Source organism: Nyctibius grandis, chromosome 5, assembly GCF_013368605.1.
Source record: "Nyctibius grandis isolate bNycGra1 chromosome 5, bNycGra1.pri, whole genome shotgun sequence".
In the NCBI taxonomy this organism is placed as follows: Eukaryota; Metazoa; Chordata; class Aves; order Nyctibiiformes; family Nyctibiidae; genus Nyctibius; species Nyctibius grandis.
Genome location: NC_090662.1, coordinates 6,931,912 through 6,954,398, shown reverse-complemented (window position 1 = coordinate 6,954,398; position 22,487 = coordinate 6,931,912). Strand labels below are relative to the sequence as shown.

The 22,487-nt window shown below is 41.2% G+C and overlaps 1 protein-coding gene across 7 annotated transcripts in view; it reads right to left on the bottom strand.

The window, feature by feature from the left end:
• The window catches only part of CELF2 (CUGBP Elav-like family member 2), a 390,551-nt gene that overhangs the window by 232,889 nt on the left and 135,175 nt on the right, over positions 1-22,487 (bottom strand). For 3 of the 7 annotated variants that reach the window (XM_068400892.1, XM_068400890.1, XM_068400893.1), the window contains exon 1: positions 19,666-19,862. The exons of the other annotated variants lie outside the window; for them this stretch is intronic. In XM_068400892.1, the coding sequence (XP_068256993.1) occupies positions 19,666-19,739 (74 nt within the window). In that variant the 5' untranslated portion in view covers positions 19,740-19,862. Of the gene's footprint in view, positions 1-19,665; positions 19,863-22,487 lie in introns of those variants that run through there. 7 annotated transcript variants of the gene reach the window in all.

The following is a 22,487-nucleotide window of genomic DNA, read 5'->3' as shown; positions in this document are numbered from 1 at the left end:
CTTAAGCGAGCATTGTCATGCTTGAAAATGCCTATCCCATTGTGTACAGCCTTCTTACTGCTCTGCTTTTTACATGCTTAGCTGGTCACTCATGTACAACTGCCGTGGTAACACCTGCTCTAAAGTTATAGCTACGGTTTTGTCCTTTTTTTGTGGACTTTTAAGGCTAAAGAACACTTGAGTAGCTGAGCTGCAGGAGGACTTTGTTTGAGAATGTCTTAGGAAACTAGGACTTGCTGAAAGTAACTGGGACTCAGAAGCCATCAAGTGCCTTCTGAAGATGGGATTGAGTCTTCTACACGATTTCTGAGCTCCAGGAAGCACAGCCTTTTTCTAACTGCGGTCACATATCATTGTTACTTTCTGTACCACTTTGCAAGGGAAAGCTATGCAAGAATGCTTTAATTACCCATGCGCATATTGCGTGCTTATATTAATGATGCCTTTACATCTGCAACACAAAAATAGGAGGTGCAGAGAAGTTCAGAAATGCTGTAGGATTTCACATCACAGTATCAACCTAACAACACTGGTTTCTGAACAGACCAGTCACCAGCTCCTCAAAAAAACACTCTGTTTCCTTCTTGGTGGCATCCAAAACTCATCCGAAAGGCTGCTACCCCTTCTGAATTCAAAGGCCCATATGTGACATACTATTGAAATGGAGGGGGAAAAAAAACCCATATGCAAAACACAAATGACATTCTCTTCCCCAGCACCTGCCAGTTTGTTTATCTGCCTGTGCTTAAGCTCCTTGGCAGAAAGTATCTGCAAAATACGTGGCAAATAGCTAATGCTATCACAAACCAAAGCAAAATCCAAGTCCATTGAGAGGGCACAGGACCAGGGGACAGGGAACCAGGCATCTCCTGGCCTCTGCCAATGCCATCCAATGAGTCTGGAGGCACCTCTTGTAATTCAGGTGTGCTCCCCTTTGATTTTTCACCTTCCAATCACTTTTCTTCCTGTTGCTTAGACTGTATGCTTGTCAAGACAGGGACTTATGAGTCTTTGTAGTGCATTTAGACAGGGTGAAGAGAAAAGGGACCCCATAGTCATCACGTGGCTATCAACATTCAAAAAAATTAACAGTCAGTTCAGTGCCTCCCAATATTCCAGTCCACCTTCTCTAAGTAAGGATAAACATCAGAAAATTAAGAGAAAAAGAAAACTTCCACTCTTGGCTGCTCTAAAGCAACCACTGAAGACAAAAGCAAGCATATAAGGACACTTCTGTAAGTTGTCCCTTCTTAGATTCTCAAAATGACAGATGTTTGTAAGCTGGGAGAGAGAGGAGAGAAGCTAGCACACCCCAGGAGCCACAGATGCACAGGAATGCTGTGGGCAGGATTATCTTTAGGTCTCATATATAGTCAGCTCAAAAGGAATACATCTTCCACAAATGTAAATATTCTCTTGCAACTCTGTACTTGTTTAACATCCACTGCTGTATATTAGTCATTCCCCACCTATTATAATGACACAGTGCAGTTAAGTAAATACTGCTGCATGAGAGGGGTTCAGTTTTAATACAGGCAAATGAATTAAACTAGACATAAGCAGGTTACGAAACAACGAGAGAGTTGCCAAGAATCAAAGAGGAGACTGAATTTAACCATTACTAAAATGACAAAACTTGGGATCACCCACTGTAAACAATTTTCATCACCTAATTAAACAGCCCATTAGTGCTTTCGAAAGAGATGGCTGGCGGTGGCCACTCAGAAAAACTGTTGACTTTGCAATGGTTTGTGCTCCGAGTTAATGGAGTTGATTTCAAACAAGCACTTCCCCTATGCAATTCATTACAATCGCATCCAATCCTTTGTGTAATGCTGTTCGCTCTGGAATCAAACACGAGCCCATATTGCCCAGCACGTGGGGCAGAAGCCTGCTGCTGTGCAGCACGAACCACCCTGGGCATGCACGGAGCGGAGGGAGGAGCTGAAAGCAAGGCACTGCTCGTGACCTGAACAACCTTGCTGGATTAGGATTACTTAGTGTGCAGAGTAATTAAAAAAAATAAACAAAACAGAACAGGCTGGGGGTAGGGGCAGGGACTGAGAAAGAGAAGAAACAAGGAGCCACCGTTATATGTGTAATTTTGTTTTTCATTCTTACATTGAGTTAAACCATACACCTGCAAATGACAAAGCAGAAACTAAAGCATGAGTTATAAAGATGCACTGCCAATGAAAAATGAAAATCCCTAGAGAAAAGTTAATTTCCCTAAAGATTTTGATGTATGCTGAGTCCCCACTGACAGGCATTTTGCAGTTGTGAAGAACTCTCCTGTCCAAAGTTTCTCAGAGGTCTCTAACTACACGTTGGCATCAACTTCCAGTAAAGGGCTTGACCAAGGCTCTCTGAGCATGTGTGCAATCCCAGTCACCTGCTGAAGTGATTTGCCAAATGCTTCGGAGCAATCTGTGGCAGAAAACTCAAACGCTGTGATTCCCTTCTGCGCCAGCACCCAAGCCAGGAAAGCCGAGCAGAGCAAGACCCACCTGCAGCTTGAACAAGATAGTGTAAAGGTTCCCCAGCTACTCATAGAAAACGAAAAATTAAAGAGAGTGAAGATTTGTTGAACTAAATTACTGCGAGTCATTGTTTAGAACAGGCTCCTTTCTGTCTTGATCTCTCTTAAACAGAACTGTATCTGAAAATATGTTTGTTTATGCAAATTGGACATCCTTCTCCTATTTGAATTAGCACCATAAGTACATTCCGTATCAGTGCAGACATACTCGATGTATTTAATGTCAACACTGCTAGCAACAATGGAGATTGGAAATATTGCTGTGCTTGTTGGCCATGGAATAAATTTGCCAAATAGAATCAGTGTAGCTCTAGAGTTTAAATTAATGCAAGCAACACTGTTATCAGTAGTCTTTAGCCTGCCACTCTTAGCTTCTAACAGAAACATTTAGGAATAGGAAGCATTACATCTGGCTACAGCTGCATATTACATGGTCCATTGAGACTTAGATGCTGATGGCTGAACTGAATAACAAACAGCTGGGTATAAATGCAAAGATCAGGGAATCATAAGAAAATGCTTGTATAGTATCTTTGAAGCCTCAAACACAATGATACTGTATTAGCACTATTAGCATTACAGAATAAAATAGCCTGAGGATCAGCGTCCAACTCCTCAGCGTGGGGAACCAGCGACTTTAAGGCAGGTAGCGGCAGACTCTTTTCTGACTACTGTAATATTTATATTCAAACAGTGTATTTTATTAAAAAGTTGGTTGTGAAACTAACATCAATCCTGTCTGCAGTGCCAGGTAAAAGTCAGCCTGCCTCAGGAGTTATGGCACATACTTTCCTCTCCATCATTGGGAACATCTTGAAAATCTTCTAAAATTAACAAATGTGGTATCTTCAGTGCCATTGGAAATTTAAGATACAAAGACCTGAAATGAGACAAGCTTGATACAATACAGGAACAAGCCAATTTACTGAAAACTATGTTTCAGTCCCCTGTAGTTTGCCAAAGGTTGCCAAGAAGGAAAATCAAATACTAGAGTACTGGTGCGGTCACAGTGATAGGTCTTCTCAACCGCCCTTCAGGTACTCACAGAAACATGAGCTGCTGTGCAATCCCTGCAATTCAGCAGCTTCCACTGAATGAGGAATTTATTTTTAAGAACAAATGAGTGTTATTCTATTAAATTTACTATACAGATTGCATGTTGCCAAGAATGACACTAGACACGACTATCTGGCCTACAAAGCAACAGTACAGAAAGCATCAAAAGACCTCTCTAAGGCAACTGAAGAGCAAAGGAAAAACATCTGTGTGTGGCAGAAGAGAAGACCTAAAAATTGTCACTAACTGGCACAAGGGAAGAAAAATTAGCTTGTAATTAATTTAATAAAAGTATTGTTTGCTCAGTAAGTGAATGTAAGTAGTCTGGACTTGTAAAACCTAGAAACCCATTTTCCTGCCTGGTTCGAACTCTCCTTACCTACCTAACTGAACACCATACAGTTCAAAGGACACTTGGTTAACTCTTTTCCATCTATACCAGAATTAGCAGGGAGGGGGATGCCTAGGGAAGGAGATCAGTATGCAAGCTGAATTAATATGGGTATGTGATAAGAAAACTGAAGAGCAGCTCTCCTTGTAGTCTACTCAATAGAGCATGTCTCTCCCTGTAGGGAAGGTCTTCAAATCTATCAAACTTTCCCGCCTCTGTAAGACTGCCACTCACATTTATTTCTGAAGTAGCTTGAAGGCCAAAGAGATCTCCCCAAACACATCCTGAAGGGCCTGAAGAGACATAGTTTTGATTCACCAGACAAGACCGAACAGGCTTGAGACGGCTTTTTGGATTCCAATGGAGAAACAAATATTCAGGAGGATGGTGAAGACTATTTGTTGAGCAAATGTAAAGCTGGGTAGTGTTGCAAGCACAGAAAGAAAACACATTTCTAGCCTTCCAGAGTTAACAGATGAGGAAGAAAGCAAGCAAAAATAATTCTTGAAAGGGAAACAGTTAGCTATATATCCATGTTATAGTTCTTGAGCCTCAGGAGCTGACAGAAAGGTGTAAGGTGACACAGCATAGAAGAGCACCACGCATAAGAAGCAGGCAGAAACACAGAACCTTGCATCTTGACAGAAATTCACCATAAAAATAAAATCAAAGGTAGGTTATTTTCACTAATTGGCATACCACCACCCTTTTATCTGTCTGGGTCTTGATACTATTACGTAAGAAGAAACTCCCATCATGACGCTAACACCAAAGTGGGTTTAACTTCAGCAAAGAAAGTTGCTTCAAATTTCTCTACTGGAAATACAGCCTCTGCCAATGTGGAAGATAGCTCTGAGAATTCAGGAGCATTAAAGAGGCTAATGTACTTGAGCTTTGTTCTAATTACTTTTCTTAATAAGTTTTGCTGGACCACTAAGAATAGATGCTGTCCTGGGAACTCCAGCACTCAATCACCATGGGTGTTCCTGTGCATAACTTGCAGCAATCAGGCAGCAGAACTTGGAGTTAGAATTACCAACTTGGGCAGCAACCGCATAAAGCACATGGATCTAATTGCCCTTATTGTCACCTGGCTGTAATATGAAGTTGCCCAGAGTCCCTTCCACGGAAAGCTGGATGGCCATATATAGATATGTAATAAGACTCATATTATTTCATCCAAATGATTTTTAAAATTGCTTTTAAAAAAACTGTGAATGTGTAAAGAGCTATGAAGAGCATCCAAATTATAAGAAAAAACAACCAGACTGAAAGGAAAGCAGTGGACACACACTAATTTCAGTCCAGACTATTTGTGCTACTGGCAATAAATTCATTGACCTACATGCATGCACTTACTAATTGCTCATGGATGTATAGGCATTCAGGACCATCCATTCCTTATTTATTTATTAGCATTCATGTGATCATTCAACATCCCTACTCACACTCCTCAATGCAGTAAATCCCAGAACCAGTAACTGCAGGTGACTTTCTCATCAAACGCAGCTATCTCTCCAGGATCATCCCTACAGGGTCAAGTTCCACTTTCGGAGAAGATTCAAATGCCCCACTTACTGAGGGAAAATAAAGACTCAAAACTAAAGATCACGAGAGAAAAAAGAACATATGGGTGTTATGAACTGGTGATTAACATATTATGATTGTATGAATTTCCACTCCAAAAAACATACTATAGAAGCTCAGGATTAGCCGCCTCCACCTAGAAGTTTTTGTCAAAGTTTCCAGTGCTTGTTTTACACAATTAGGAAGTCAAGGATACCTATCTCCTTTCTACTTCTGGTTTTTCAGCTACTGGAATGGAAGATGGTAACATTTTGATGTGGGGAAGAGGTGCTTTAGATAGATGTGCAGAGTTTAGTGTCCAGGAGAACATAAAACCAGCATTTTCAGTACTATTGCTTTCCTCCTGAAAAACATGACTGTTCCACAGTATGGTATGGTAGGAAGTTTCAACACCCATGTTATGACGTAATAAATCTTTGATTGTACCACCAATTATGAATAAAATTTCAAACCATGAAAATAATATTATAAATAAGCAGAGTAATTACTCTGAGTAATTTATACTGATGTCAATTACAAATTTTAGTTCAACTAGTTTCAACTGCAAACTATTGGAAATAACAGCACTAGCCCGATCTTCAAAAGGTCATAATTTTCAGTGAAAAATGCTCTAACACAGTCTAACAGTGCTGGTTTCTTGTATCTGAAAGCTACAGTACTGGGCCTTATAGTTTGATTTTTATAGGCCTTATAATGAGGGTGGAGAGGATATACATTCCATTCTTCAGCTGCATTTTATTCCACAAAGACTGCAATTTTCAGTCTCTTCAAAATGTAATTATAGATAATGTTTGCATCAGTGGCAAGAACACAATGAGCACATGGGGCATGAAAACTCCACTCAAATCACATCCTCTTAGGTTACGAAGCTTGTCTTCTGCCAAGATTGGAGGCATTTCAACAAGCTAATGTTCAATATGAAAACGATTGTGGTTTGTACTAACCCATACATACATTCTGCTCTTACTTCTTCCATTATTCTACTCTTTGCATAGGGAATCAACATAAACCAGAACAAAGATTAATTGGCATTACTTTGAAAATCTGATGTCTATAAAAAATGTAAAATATATTAACTAAAAATACAGAGGTATATCAGTACACTTTGTTCCAACGATCACGCATTTCGCAGTTGCAAAAGTAAATCAAGATCAAACCAAAAAGATAACAAGGGAAAAGGTATCAGTATTGCAAGAGGGTAAGTCGCTTTGAGACAAATTAACCAGGTTCAGGTTCAAAGTGAGCCTGAAGACTGTTTCAAAGCTATCGTGACCAGGAATTTTAGGAAGAGATATCAAGCCTTTGATTTGGTCAGAAGATCCACCCAGAGTAAACTTATTTTAGGTTAAAATGAAATGTATGTATTTGATATTAAAAAAGAAATCTGTATCAGAGGACTTCTGCATCATATAAATTAAGCATATCCTAAGGAAAAATTATATATATTATATATTCAGTGTAATATATAATAAGTAAACTTGTCTGCCTCAGTAGTAAACCAGAATCAGCCTGAGGCATAAGTGATCTTGATGCTGCTTTGGTGCTACTTTCAACATATCCATCCCTTAGCACTGAGCTCCTCGACTAAGAAAATTAACCTGCTTTCTAAAGAAAACAGAGCTTTACACACAGAAAGAGGATGCATATTTGCACATCAGAACAAAGACCCTACACAGTATCCCAAACCCTCACGGGCAATTAGGTGTGAGGGGCAGGCAGACCCAGAGCTTGATGCCACGAAGTATTCCCCAATGAGCACAAAGGGATGAGAACAGAGGACAGTCAGCAAGCAGAGAACTTCATCTCACTGAAGCCCACGATTTAATTGCAAGTCTTTCAATGCCATTAAACTTATTGCCATAACAGATCAAGATGACTTTTTTTAAAAAAGGAAAAAAAAACCAAAGAGGATAAATGAATGCCTTAAAACCCTGAAGGCAAATCAGGATAACCCCAAAATACATTGTTATCAACCATAACTTTCTCTTCGTTTCCTAGAGCGTTGCGATTCTTAGCACTAAGAGCCAGCACTTGCACTAATTGAGAGTCCTAGCATGCAGCTACCAAAATACTTGTCTTCCAGCAACCTCGGGGAGAAGCTCACAGTTGTGTTTCATAAGCAAAGAGGAGAATCAGACTTAAACTCTGTCACACTGAATATGTCCAATGAACATAAATTCTTTGTCTTTATTTTTTCGCGGTGCATTTGGATCACAGATACAGAGTGCTTTGAAATCAAAGAGAGTCTGCCCATCGACTCAACAAGTCTTGGATTCAGTCCCTAATTTATTCATAAAAACCAGTCTTTCTGGAATCTGAATCTCTGAGCTGATTCTAAATGACTCATGTCAGTGGAGTTTTGCCACCAGTTGCACTGTATATAAAGTCAAGCACTAAAAGAAAGTGCCATAATCTACTGAAGTGGGTAGAGGTAGATGTTCCTGCTGCATCACCTAACTGGCAGCTGCATATACTTACTGTATAGGGGAATACCATTCCCCCCAATGGTAAGTTTCACCTAAACACCTCAAAATTGAAGCAACTGCTCACACACAAAGTCTGTCAAAGCTATAATTTGGGACAAATCCTTAAAATTTGATTAAAGTTAAGTCTTACTGAGTTTAACCAGGTCTTCTTTCAATGCTCAATATTCCTGGCTGAAACTCCCAGCTTATCACGTGGAATTAACAGATGCCCTTGAGAAAGGCATATTATGTAGATCCACAGTGATTTGCATTGAGTAAGTAGGGCAACTTGTGGCTGTAGAAAAAAAAAACAAAACAAAACAAAACAACATGATAGTATCATATTTGGTTCACAACTGTCGTATGAGACTATTTAAAAACAGAGCTGAGAGAACCTAATAAAACATCCATTACAAAGATGCAAGAAAACCTACTATGTTTTGTCAAGTAACATTTTTATTAGACAACGGATCCCCAGAAGACCTAGAAAATCATAGGCAGGGCTGATAATTCCAATATGCTGGGTCAGTGAGCACAGATCAAAAAGGATGGTCATACTTCCAGGGAGTTTCAAGACATGAGCCACTACCTGGATACTAAGAATTTAAAATCATTATAGGTGGTTCTCCACGTTCAATAGGTTTCTCTTACCTATCTTATCAAAGAAGGGGGAAACGTTTTGTGGATATTTATAGGAACTTCTTCCACCAGAGCAGCTGGGGAGGAATCACAGAGGTGTTTTTCCAAATACTGAATGGATGGTGATAAGAGTGACCCAGCAGTCAAAGTAACCCTTCAGTGGTAGCAAAGTGGAGATAGCAGAGCAGGGTAGCTCCTACCTTGTGAGGTAGGAAAGGGATGAAAGTTCTTGCAGGCATGCAATGTGGAGCAGAGCATGCTGAAGGCTCCCCAGCATATGACATGAAGTGGCAAGAGACTGGAAAAAGAGTTTTAGCTATGTTGATGGATTTTTAAAGTGCTAGATGCTAAGCTTCTTCACTGATTTAAACAAAAAAGTTTTCAGCTAGATCTATGAGATTTTTCATTATTTACAGCATATTATAGGATTGGATAAAAGGGCTTTGTTTGCTGGTTCTTGGCAATGTGATTACTTGCTGTTAAATATTTACAGATTTTTTTTGCCCAAAGAGTTTTGGGAAAGGAGAGGGAAGTTGATTTATTTCTTTCTAAGTTTCCATGAAGCCTTCCAGGTTCACATTCAGAAATTATCAGCATCAATTTTGCATTTTCTGGGATTTGAGGCTTTGCTGGGCTTAAAAATAAAATCTTCGTTCCTGTTAACAAATGATGCTCCACTTTTTAAATATAACATTAATTTTAAATTATTATTTTCCCTGCTAAGTAATCCTGAATTTGCATCTTCTATGAAAGCCTGCCTAAATACATACCTTTCTCCCCGCATTTTCTTCTGCACTTCTTCCCTACACAATATTCATCTTACCCAGTGGCCTGGCACCTCTCAGCTCCAAATTCATTCTGTATCTGTGGCTTCAAACCAAAGAGGAAAAATGAGAGTCCTGACTGGCTGAAGTCAGCAGCAGTACTCTCCATTTTGTTTCCCACTTGAGTAGAAATGGAGAGCCTGGGGAAGCTCAGAGACCTTCAAATCCTCTGAGGGCCAGCAAAGTAAAGAAGTCTAAGTATCCCCTGATGTGGAGGTGAGGACAGAGCAAGCAAAGAGGCACAGAAACAGCCAAAAAGTCTCTAGCTCCTGCAGAGCTTCCAGGTAGCAATATGGGCATCTTAGCAAGCTGAAAATTGTTCCTTTCTGAATCCCAGCGTGTATCTCTTCCTACAAGCAGCCTGCTGTTCCTCAACAACGACACACAGGCAACTACGATGCTGCTGCAGGACCTTTTCCCAAATCCGATGAACTGTACATGCAGGGGGAGGAGGATTTGACCTAAAGGAGCCTGGAATAATACTTTGAAAACACAGGATCAGCTAGTGCTGTTGAAGACTGCTTGGTCCAAACTAAGCCTTGTAAGCAGTATTTCTGGCTGGAAAACAGATCTCACTCCTCGATGAGTTACTGCACGGTTGTTCCAAAGGAAGGGTTTGCAAAGGATGCTGAATAGTTGCTTCCATCCTAATTTATCATGACAGCCAGGAACCCCATATCAATATTATAGGGCTGCGTTGTACTGGCCATTGCAGGAAAAAAAGCTCAAAAATACACAGAATCTGCCCCAAAGTCATTATACTCTACAATATATAATACAGCATACAAGGCTTCATTCTGTTCCAGTGAAATACCTCAGGAACAGCACAGACATGAGCATGGTAAGAATACATTAAAACTCTGAGGTTTTCCTATTCTACACAGCCTTGTCTCAAAGATAAATAAACGTGGTCTAGCACGTTAAATACTAGGCTACACTTAAGCAATAATGAAATCAGGCAAACATAAATGTTTTAAAAATCTGTAATATAGTGTTAGGCTTTCTTTGACTATATCTGAGCACTGTTACGAAGCTGCTGCATTTACTCTTTTCTCCACAAATAGCAAACCAACCTAAAAGGAAAAGTTGTACCCTGTCTTCTGCAGCCAGACAAGAGAGATGTATGTCAGTGAAAGCTGACAGCCCTCAGGTGTCGAGATGAATCCTCCTCTCTGGCAAAGGGAAAAAGGACTGTGAAGAACAAAAGAAACCCCTTGCCCTAACCTGAGATGTGTGAACATTCCTCAAAAGAATACACGCCAAATTAAAATTGACTTGTCTTCCACTCCATCATCAAGACAGCAAGGTAGAATAGTATCTGAAAAGTTAGTTGCCTAATGTTTCCATTTTGAAGTTCACTCTGAAGTGAGCAATGGGAAAAAGACTGCAAAAAACATTTATACAATTGCAATTCATGGTTCAGAGCTGGACAGCCTGGCATGGGATGCAAAGCCCAGCATTATGCATTCCTCATCCAAGCCAAGCTCCAGTAAACCCATTGGAAGTTTGGCTTGAACACGGACTGCAGGCTATAGTTGGTAATAAAATACCAGATAATAGTTCTTTACGTGTCCAGAGACATTCTCTTTTTCTAAGAATTGCTTCACTTGTCATCTATTTTTCCACATCCTGCAAAATTAAATGCTAATTTTATTTCTTCCTCTTCCCTCTGGTCCCCTCCCACTCAATACTGATCTCCAGAAGGAGCTGGCAACTCTGAACCTGCTGCAGAAAGCCAGGGCTCACCTTGCAATCCTAAAATTTCAGTGTTTCAAGGAAGAAGTTGCATTACATGAGTCAGTTTAGGACAAAGGGAAGGACTTTCGCAATATTTTTCCTGGAGAGATCATCTCAACCTGTGGCTATCCCTTAATTAAGAATTTATGGTTTTGCAGTAAAGTCTCTGAAGCAGCCCCCAATCAGGATATTTTCAAGAATCAATTTTAAAAACTAAATTCATACTTAAAGTAACAGTCGCTGTAATTTCCTGAACTTTTTTCTTTTTTTTTTTTTTTTTTGGACAGCAGGGTATAAAAGTAGTTTGGATAGGGGAGTTGAAGTATGAAAAAAAGGTTTCTAAGGAATAAGGTCTAGGAAGAAGAAATTAAACTGAATTAAAAAAATTTGAAAGTTCATTTACTGACTGATGAAATGACCAACTTTTCTATATGTTTATACAGAAACATTGCAGATAAAATGATAGATTTTTTTCCCCTGAAAGACATGACAAGTAGATCAAGTTTACTAAAATGCATGGTGAAATCAGGAAAAACTGCAGCCATCTAACTTGCCATTTCTACAGCGTTTTGTATAAAAACCAGGTACAGAATAGAGTTTTCTTTAAGTGATAGCCACTGGGCATGGAGTATGTTTGACAACAGTTCAGTCTCCTACTGCTTGTTCTACAATCCATCTGTGGTAAAATATTAAAAAAAAATAAAAGCGTTTATTGATAAAGGGCATAGCCAGATGTCTCTCTCAATAGCAATGAATTGCAGGCGAAGGCTGACAGATCCAAGCAACTGAATGAGCTGGAAAAAAAAAATAAAAAGAAGAGAACAGACCACTTGATTTTGTAGATTTTCAAATACAGTTATCCTCTGCCAGAAGTTAATAACTTTCAATTACCTGCGTCTGTTTCACACAAATGAAGTGCCCTTATCTCACACCAGGCCAGGCACCGTCAGTGCCACTGGACCAAGTGCCACTGAGGTCTGGAGTCAATGACACAAGAAGTGGAGGGTCAAGCAAGCTGTGGATTTTTTTTTTTTTGTGGAGCTATTGAGAAGCAAGAAGTGGAAGGAGTGCACATATATCAAACAAGACGACAAAAAAGAAGTTTGGGGACAAACTCCTTAGCAGGCCCTGTTGTGACAGGACAAGGGGTAATGGTTTTAAACTAAAAGAGGGTAGATTTAGACTAGATAGAAGGAAGAAATTTTTTGCAATGAGGGTGGTGAAACACTGGAACAGGTTGCCCAGAGAGGTGGTAGATGCCCCATCCCTGGAAACATTCCAGGTCAGGTCGGATGGGGTTCTTAGCAACCTGATCTAGTTGAAGATGTCCCTGCTCATGGCAGGGGGGTTGGATTAGATGGCCTTTAAAGGTCCCTTCCAACCCAAACTATTCTGTGATTCTAAGACAGTGTGATGCCTTTGGATTAAGAAGATGAAGGATCTTCATTATTTTACAGGGTTATGAAATGAAAGCTCTTGTCAGCTGTGACTTGCAATCAGACTGGAACTGCTTCAAAGGATATAGGATATAGGAACAGAACACAAGGAAAAGCACAGCATAGTCTGGGACAGAAAGGGTCATAGCTGGTTCAACAGGAACTGCCTGTCCTCCTATCTAGAGGGTGTGTGTGTAGCTGGGTATCTCCTCTCTCTTACCCATACATCAACTCCACTGCTGTCTAGGGGCCAGTTGAATGGCAAGAAACCAAAAAAGTTGTAAATTAACATTGCAGTGAATTTCCACTGCTGGGAGACAGTCAGTGTTAGGCCTTTCTGTCAGGACTATATTTGCTTTATGATGCTAACCTGCATGCAAAAAGGATAACAATAATAATCATAGAATCGTTTTGGTTGGAAAGGACCTTTAAGATCATCAAGTCCAACCATTAACCCAGCACTTTTTTAATTGAAAAATGTCACTAGATCACTAATGCCATTTTCATGAAAGATCAATGGCTGCATCTCTGCAATAACAGTGGTCATAAACTTTAAAACCCCAGAGTAAGATCCACAGAACAATTTAAGAAATTAACAGGGATGTGAAAATCATAAACCAAAATACTCAGGTTGCTGTTGTTTTCCTTGCAAACCTGAAGTGGCTTAATTTGCTTATGCTGACGAGGAAAGAAAGGACATGAATTCCCTGCATACTCCTTCACAGAGGATTAGCGCATCCCTGGTGGCAGCGGGGAATGGGGTGAACTGGGCACAGCTGGATATGACTGCCTCCTTCCAGAGTAACCTGGGCAGAGCTGGACATGTTTATCTTCTTCCAGAGTAACCTGGGGAGAGCTGGACACTATCACGTCCCTTCCAGCCTAACTGAAGGCAGCAGGGCTGGTGCATTTACAGGCACAGTGTAAGGCTCTCCCCAGTCCTAAGCCATAACTCCTTCCCTCAGGTGTGACAATATGCTGCCCCTGATAGCAAGCAATGGGTAAACTCACAAATTAACACTCAGGAGGCCGACGCGGAGTCTTTCCTGCTGCTCTTGCACCAATACTGCTTTTGAACTTGGCTTCAAGTATTGCCACCATTTGATAGGCAAGGGCAGCCAGGCAAGGGAGAAGCTGTACCAGGGCAGAGACCAGACTCAAGATACTCAGTCTTCTTCAGCAGAGTTGTAAGAGGCAAGAGAACGTAGCTGTTCTCTTCAATATACACTGTTTTTTATATTTGTGTAAACCCACAGGAAACAACAACAACAACAAAAATCACCAAACAGGCGCTATCGGTACAGTAGGCAAGTCCTCTGTGAATTGGCTCATTTCGGCATTCATTTAAATACAGTAATTAAGATTTAACACAAAACAGAAGCTGCTTTCAGATGTCATTTTGAAGGCCAGATGATCTCCTCTTTATTAATATTATAATTTTAAACTATTGTCAGATGATTTTTCAAGGATCAAGCTGTGAGCAAAGAGAATACACTGCTGAAGTGTGTCCTATTTACGTAACACAGTCTCAATGAAAAAGAGATTGATTATAAATCTGTGATACAGAGGATGGGTAAACTGCACAACTAAATCTCAAGGCACTTTATCTGGACGATAGAAGTGAATTTATAGCTTCAGCATCTGCCATTCACCTTTTCTATTTAACACCATATGGAAGAACACAACAGCGTTTAAGGCAACATATTTCTGAAAACCTTTATGAGAAAGCCAGCAGCTTACTGCAAATGAAAAATGAAATCCTGGAGGGAACACAAGTGCTTCGCTTCCTTTCCATAGGCATGCAGAATGCAGGAATGCGGGGGAAAGCAATTAAAGTATGATGATTCTAAAGGGGAATAATTATTTCACAATTACTCGAGAACATTACATTTACTGCTCTAATTAGTTTTTATTTTCCAAATAAGCATTCTTGTTCCTGCATTTTTCTTGCACCTATGAAGGTTTTTCCTGTTTTCCCACTTCTTCGCTACGGAAAACTCAGCCTCACTCTCTATGTGTATTCTCTATTTTGTGACTTTAGCCTCTGGTTAAGCTTGCCCTTCCACCAGTTTGTTTTAATCAAACAAAACCATGTCAGGAGATGCAGTATACTTTGCAATTATATGAACACACAAGAAATAATCCACTATAGGAAACACAGTTTGTAGAAATGAAGGAAAATACATCACGCTTTAGAAGGAAAGAGGTTTTTGTATGCTTAAACTATAAGACAATGATTTTTCTCCAGAGCATTGTCTTGCCAAAGTGTATTCCTTGCATTCCAGGAGCTTATAAAAACTAAAAGATTTTGTACACCTTTCCCCTATATCGGTTGGGTCAAATATTTTTATATTAATCTATGAATTAATTATGAAATTTGAATAGTCCAAATGCTCATAAGATACCAAACATCCTAAAATGCCAATAAAATATTTAGAGTTATCGAAGTTTTTTTAAAGCAATCATAACTGATGATTAATTTGGATGATGAATACATGTGGGGGAGGCTTCAAAACTTATGAGATCATATCATAGGAAGTGGAACATATATTTAAATATTAATGTGCTGAGAGTTATCATAGGTTAAATACCGAATGGGGTTCTAGGCAGCTATTAGAAAAGATTATGGGGAGAAGGACACCATGAAATCATAACTACTTAATCGACATCCAAAGATTTATTTTCCTTTCTGAAGCTCTTTGTCAACAGTCAAGAATTTTCTTCTGCTTTGCTTTCCCTCAGTAGTGGCCCAAGGAATCTGTCATGCAAGTAACTTAAGTAACAAGTCATAATACTTAAAATAAAGCTATTACTAAATCAAAGTTAGAATAAAATGCCAGTATAAGGATGAGGCTATGAACTTAAAAAACAGCTGATAACCAGCTATCCATTTTCAGTTAGCAATGAATGGTTTGATATTCTACATATAAAAAAAAAAAACCCAATAGTTGAAAAATTATTTTTGACAGTATGTTGAGTTTTCCCTGCAGCGAAGTTTAAAAAAGAAAAGTTAATTTTATTACCTCCAGTTTATGCTGGGAAAAGTCCTGTTTTGCAGGTTTAGTGCAGAAAGGGATGTTTTGGTTTTCTACAGTGCAAGAATGCCTGTGAATGATGACATCCCTTATTTATTAAATAAACACAAACAAACAAAGAGTACCGAAAAATGATCTTCACTGCCTTTTTAATCAGCATATTTGCACATATATCTGATTTTGACTCATCTTGGATAAAAAGAGGCAGGAATTCAAAAATAAATACTTTTACGCATAATTGCCGTGGAGCCCATGCCAGTTGCATGTGGACTGCTTTAAGCATAGTGTATTTTATCGACATTATACCCAGGTATCAAAAATTAAAGTCGAATTTGAGTTTGTCTCAGTAGTAATAAACAATATTACTCGTTTACATTAAAGGTAATCCCAGGCAGTGGAATGTGTATCACGGAATAGAAAATCTTTGGTGGTATTGCAGAAATCAACGTGGGGGGTTACTACGATGAGTATTTAATCCTCAAAGCAACCACTTTACAACCATCCAGTTGGCATGTACATGTAAGTCAGCAAAATTACGAAGCAAATTACACTGAACTCACATTTTATAACCGCACTTAGTAACCATTAACCCTCTCCTACCCTGCCCAAATAGAGACACACACACACATTTCCACCTATATCTTTTCTTCAAAATTACTTCTTCGGCGCAGTTAACGCACACAGGCTATGAATAACATCAGTCAATTTCTGACCCTTTAACTAGAGCACTAACCAAGTGGTCTCTTTGCAAGTATTTATGATGGCTAGAGCATCCAACTTGCCATCTGCCCTCAAGAACAAAAGTTCATACATCTTCATGCTTCATATCCTGGAGAATCTATTTTCCAATGCCACTTCATTAATGAATTTTTATTAGTAAAATTGCCATTCAATTACTAGCCAGGTACACTGATGCCATGCATACAGTTCAATTATACTAAATAGTCATGCTCGAAGTATTTGATGTTCTATTTTACTTATATTTAGGTAGATAATAACAGCAGCAAAATTTGGAAGGAAGCAACGTTTAAGAGCAATCAACAGTTTCACAGAGATGAGAGCATTATAACTTTGACAGTTATCAAGCTGGCATGCTTGATAGGTATGCACTGAAAATTATTCCTTGAAAATTCTTCTCTGTTGCTTGTTAAAAAAAAAAAATGGATGGTACTGAAAAGAATTCCTTTTACAAAGAACTTCTAAATGTGCAAACAATGGGAAGTGTAAGTGATATTGTATGGTGTCAATTTCCTAAAACATCTGATGCGCCACTGGCATAAAAAAAGAAAATAAAAAATCTAGTTCTACAATTTTTGCTGTGAAAGAGAAGAGCGTTACATACATCTTGCTAATTGCCTCACTCTAAAATAGGAAATTCCTTTCTGCTAAAGACTGAACTAAGCGATACTCAACAGCTAGAGCAGATGGCGAGGTTAAAAGTTTTGTGCAGCACCGTAACTTGGAGCATGCTCTGCGATGCACTGTGCCACCCTGCTGAACGCTGCCGGCATCTCGCTGCACATCTGGGCTGGGCCAGCTAAAGGGTAAGGTGCATACGTGCCCGTGACCCCCTACGCATAATCAAACTGCATTCTCATCAGCACTGATTAGTCCAGAGAGCTGGGGACTTGCAAATAAATGTATGTCACCACTTGGCTAGAAGGACAAAATAAAGATGTTTTAAATAGTGATTTAGAGAGTTTTAGAAAGGCAGTGTAGCAAAGCTTCCACAGACAGCATTTAGTTTCAAGATTTTTTTTTTTTTTTTTTTTTAGGAATAGAAGCTCTCTTAGTTAATAGCAATTTAGCCTTGATATTAATTTGTATGCATGACATGTGATCCCTTGAAATCATACATCTTCACAATTAGACCAGCAACAAAGCTTGGTTAATACAAGAAGCACATGACAACACGACCACTGATGATGCAGGAGATAAACTTTTTTTTTTCTTCATGAGATTACAAAATCCCCCCCAAAAATATACGAGGAACCAGTACCAAATCCTACAAGGATGCATGTTTAACAATCTCATTATTAAGCTTTTGTATTTAGAGGTCTGCTGAGAAGCTGACATATCTCTAGAGTATTTTTTGTTTGTTTGGACACACATTAAGATTTGCGTTCGATGAACACTGTGTTTCAAGCTGCGTTAAAAAATATTATGGATGCTTCCCAGAGAAGAGGAGTATAAAGACAGCAACGCAGAAGGAAGAGTTTGACATGGTACTCCCGCCTCAAGGGGCAAGTTGGAGATAAAGTTATATAAGCCTAAGTGACAACAGGGCATCATCAGCCACAGTTAGCAGCGCCTTTGAGCTTGGAGATGTTAGCAGTATCTTTTCTGACTGCTTAGAAGGACAGCAGGTAGAAAGTCTAATCAAAGCTGAGACGATGAAAACAAGGGAAAGCTCGGCTGTGGCAAGTCCCTACAGAGCAAGCGATACGAATGTTCAGCTGCAACTTTGTACCGTAACAGTCAAACCTATGCAATTTTTACGCAAAAAGGGAGAAACACAGCACCTTTTCCAAAACTGACCGGTGCCAATAAAAACAGGGATCTTACACTGGGAAAAACAAAACACAGCAGAGAACTCGTTTGAATTTAAGATCACGAAACAGAGACAACAGGCAGCATTTACACAAACACTTTGCTGTCCTTCAAGGACTGTAAAAATAGCGTAAGTCATCTGCACCAAGTAGGTTCTCCTCCTGCCTCTTTCCCCTCTCCCACACACATTAAATCTCAGCTGCCTGAACAACTGGCCACTACTGAGTATCTCCACGCAGAACATTGCTGGTGCAAGTGAAAGCACTTCACCTTAGGGGAGTTTGGTTGCCAGTAGAGAAGGTAATAAAAGTCGGAATAGTCTTAGATGGGGGCACAGTATGCGACCTGATTTGTGCAAATCGCAGGTGACAGTCTCTGCTGCACATACGGGTTTATTTACACTTGTAACTTAAGTGCTGCCTCAACCAGAATAGCTCCAGTACAGAGTCAATGCCAAAGCCTCTCGCTTCTTTCTAATGTAACGCAAACCACATTTGTCATCCTGATGAAAGAAAAAGCGACAAAATAAAAGATGCTTTGGATACTGTAAAAACGCAGACAGTCCTCAGCCTTCGTATCTTTCAGCAAGCGACTATTTCCTCATTTCTAGCTTTTATTTTTACATGTAAGGCTTAGGTTACCTGAAAATCCCTGTCAATTGCGATGCCCAAGAGGGTAATAGAAACTTTCAGATGGAGGTTAATGGAGCAGAGACGGGCTAGGGGAATACTTCTCGTTCTGAAATTCCAGCATTCAGTGCCCTCCGATAAACTTCATCCCCAGTTCAACTTCATGTAAAAGAACCATCCTCACCCTAATTAACACTCTCCGTACCAGGCAGCTGTCGAGGACACGATTAAAAAAAAAAAAAAGCAAGCCCCTTGCTTTCTGCCTGGTCTGACTCCCAGTGGATGCTCATTTGAATTTGAGACCTGATGAAGCTTTTGCAAGTGGATTTTTACTCGGCCGGGGAAGGGCTTGAATAGCACGGGTGGGTCGGGGCTGGGTGCAGGGCACAAGTGCCTGTGGAGGAATTCCCGCTGGGCACGGCGGGGAGCGCACGCAGTTATGCGCGATCGCTGCGCGTTTCTCCACGTTGCATCAGCAACGTGTAAACCCCCCCACACTCACCCCGCCGCCCCCCGCCCGCCTTTACCGACCTGCCGGCACGCTGAACACCCAGCTGCCGCCCCTTCGGGAGGGGGGGCACAACACGGAGACCACCAAGTGACTTGGGAAAGGGGTGGGAAAAGAAAAGGCGGGGGGGGGCACGACACTCCCTTCGCCTCCCGCGGAAGGGCGGACGGTGCGGCAGGGACCCGGCCGAAGCCCCGCGCCCGGCGGCGGCGGGGGGGTGCTCGGAATCGGGGCGGGGGGTACCCGGCAACAGCCCCACCGCCACTTACATTCTGTCAGAGACCAGCAAGCGGCCGTCGACCATCATCTCCGGAAGGAAATCCAGCTTGAACGAAGAAGTCATGCTGGGCTCCGGGGGCGCCGCGGCGGTGTGGAGGGAGGATGCGGCGGGGCTCGGCGGATCCCACAACTGCGGCGGAGAGGCAGGCACAGGTGCGGAGGCCTCCCCGCGGCAGCCGCCAGCCCCGGCAGTTGTCACATTTCTCTCCCCCTGTCGGTTTTTTTTTTCCGCCAATCCCCTCCGAAATCGACTGCTGAGGCAACTGTCGGTGGAGCGCCAGGTGCTGAGCGGGGAGGCGGAGCCATTTCCCCGCTGCGGCTCCCCGTTAACCCCTGCGCCCCCGGCGGGGCCCGCCGCCCCGGGGAGAGGCCTACCGCGGCCACCGGGGCTGGGGGACACGGCAGGCGGGGCAGGGGGGGATCGGGGTGCCGCCTCGCCCGGGGCCAGCGCCAGGCTGAACTTTGAAGGCGGCGGTGCAGGACGGAGGTGAGGAGCCAGCCGAGCCCCCGCGCCCCGCCCTGCCCCACGCTCACGTTCCGGGTGGGCACCCACCGCCTTATGAAGGGGGGGAGCCTTCCCCCCGCGGAGGGAGCAGCCGGGCACCGGCGGAAAAAAACCCCACTGCTTAAATTTTCTACGAGGACACGCGAAGTGGTTTGCACAGTTCTTCCCAATACGGTGGGAAGGCGCAGTCGGCACTGCCAAACTGGGAGCACTGGGAACGTTTAGGCAGGTTGCTCAGTACAGGCTCTCTCTACTCAAATTCCTGCCGTTCAGACCTTGGCACCCTTTAAACGCTCCAAGCGATGTTACTGGCTCGCGAGAGAGTAGGAGTAACTCTGTCCTCACTGATCAAAAATAGGGATTTAAATAAGTAACGACAGTAAATGCTTCCTCATATCTGTAACCTGCCAAAAGCCCCGCTGTGCTCGGAGCTGGCCACAGCCAGCACCCAGAAGCGACACCACCAAGACACACAAAATTCCACCCCCACCCCACGCTGCCACCCCCTGAAAATCTGTATAAATTTTTCCTTTGCATCTCCAAAACATACTTGATTCAACACAAAGCAGCTCCAGGCGAAAGAATATTAACATATTTGCGAAGATTACTGGATGATCTGAGCAGTCTAGACAGACAAAATGTTTCTCTGCATTGTGCGTGCTTCTCCTTCTGAATCTCTCTCCAGGTTTTATAATTTCATTTATTCTGGATAATCAATGCTTGAAAAACGTAACAAACACATATTAAAAACTACTACACTTAAACTTTTTCAAAGAATATTCTAAAATAACATTAAGTCGACCAATACATAAATACACTATCAGTCCGGCCAAGTTTTATTTAAATTGTGACCAATGTTGGTTTGATAATAAAAATACAGACCAGGCAAATTTTCAGAGTCTGGTTTATTGCACTAAGAGACTTTTCCATTTCATACAGTTAAAAGGAAGAAAAACCCCTGAGGCTGCTAAAATTTTTGCCTACTTTGCAAGTGTAAAGAAAGAAAAGGTTCACTTGGCCCTCAGCATAATCCCTGTAGGACAGCTGCAATCCTGAACAAATATCTATAGTGTTATTAATCTGCTCTCTTCTATATGTTCGCATACTGTCCTCATCACCATGGCACCTAAACACCTATGTAGAAATGCACAAAGCAAAGACATGTCTCCTCATTAATAAATTAGCGGCAATTTCTCTACGCGGCGTAAGACTACACAGTGGATCAAAAAATAAGTGCAAAGTTGAAATAAAAGGAGAAACCAGCACAAATTTCTCCAGCTGGATGCAGCCACCTGGGTTTTGATCTGAGGCCTCCATGGTGGTTAATCCAGCCCAGAGCAGAGTTGGATTAACTTTCAATTTCAAAATCTTGCCACTGCAGAAGGGGCAGGTTTTAGCTCAGAAGAAATATAGGCAGCTCAGTGAGGATGAAGATATTCTTTTGAGTAAGAAGTCTCCACCCCCACTTCACCCTGTGCAGCTGGATCGGTACCTCTTCATCATGGCTTTTTTTTGGTACATGCTAAATCTAAGGGACTTCACTCTCACCAGCCTGTCGCTTTTAAGGACCACAGTCCCACTGCTGCTGACTGAAAAGTAAAGCCACACTCTGCACAGGATGCAAAGGGGGGAGGAGGAGAGAATCACAAATAATTTTACTTCAAATCTGCGTATGGAAGAGTGAGATCTTTATAAATCTGCCCCATTTCACAAGGTGTAAGTGCTTAAAAATGCTTCATTAAAACATATGTTCTTTTGAAATATTTATTTTCCTTTTAATTACATGTGAATTAGCTGGAAGAAGCTGTAGGGAAGCCCTCTTACTGACTTAAGCCTTCTCAGCAGTTTGTTAAATTCTAGCCTCAAATCCCTTGAGGGAATAGTGGATTCAAAGCAGCTTTTAATCATACTATAAGGAGGGTGAAGTAGTATGTAAGTAGGTCATAGAGAAAGCATTACAAGTGCATAGGTTATTGCTTTATTTAACAACTACAGTGTAACACACTTTTCAAAGCACATTTGCTGTTGCCATTTAAAAGTTAGAGGCAGGAACAGGGTCAAATGCAAAAAGAAACCCTCTCTATAAAAGATACCGAGATATGACTCAAGGAGAGCTTATAGGGAGGAACTGCATTCGAATAATTTGGTTCTCAAACATAAATTATGTAGTGTCTGTGTATGAATTAACTCTCGAATGCAGAGGGTAAGTGGTGAAAAACAAAACCAAAAAAAAAACCAACCCTGAATGTTTCACACTGTTACAGGCTCAGCTCTGTTATCTGTAACGTTAATACCAGTTTCTTGACC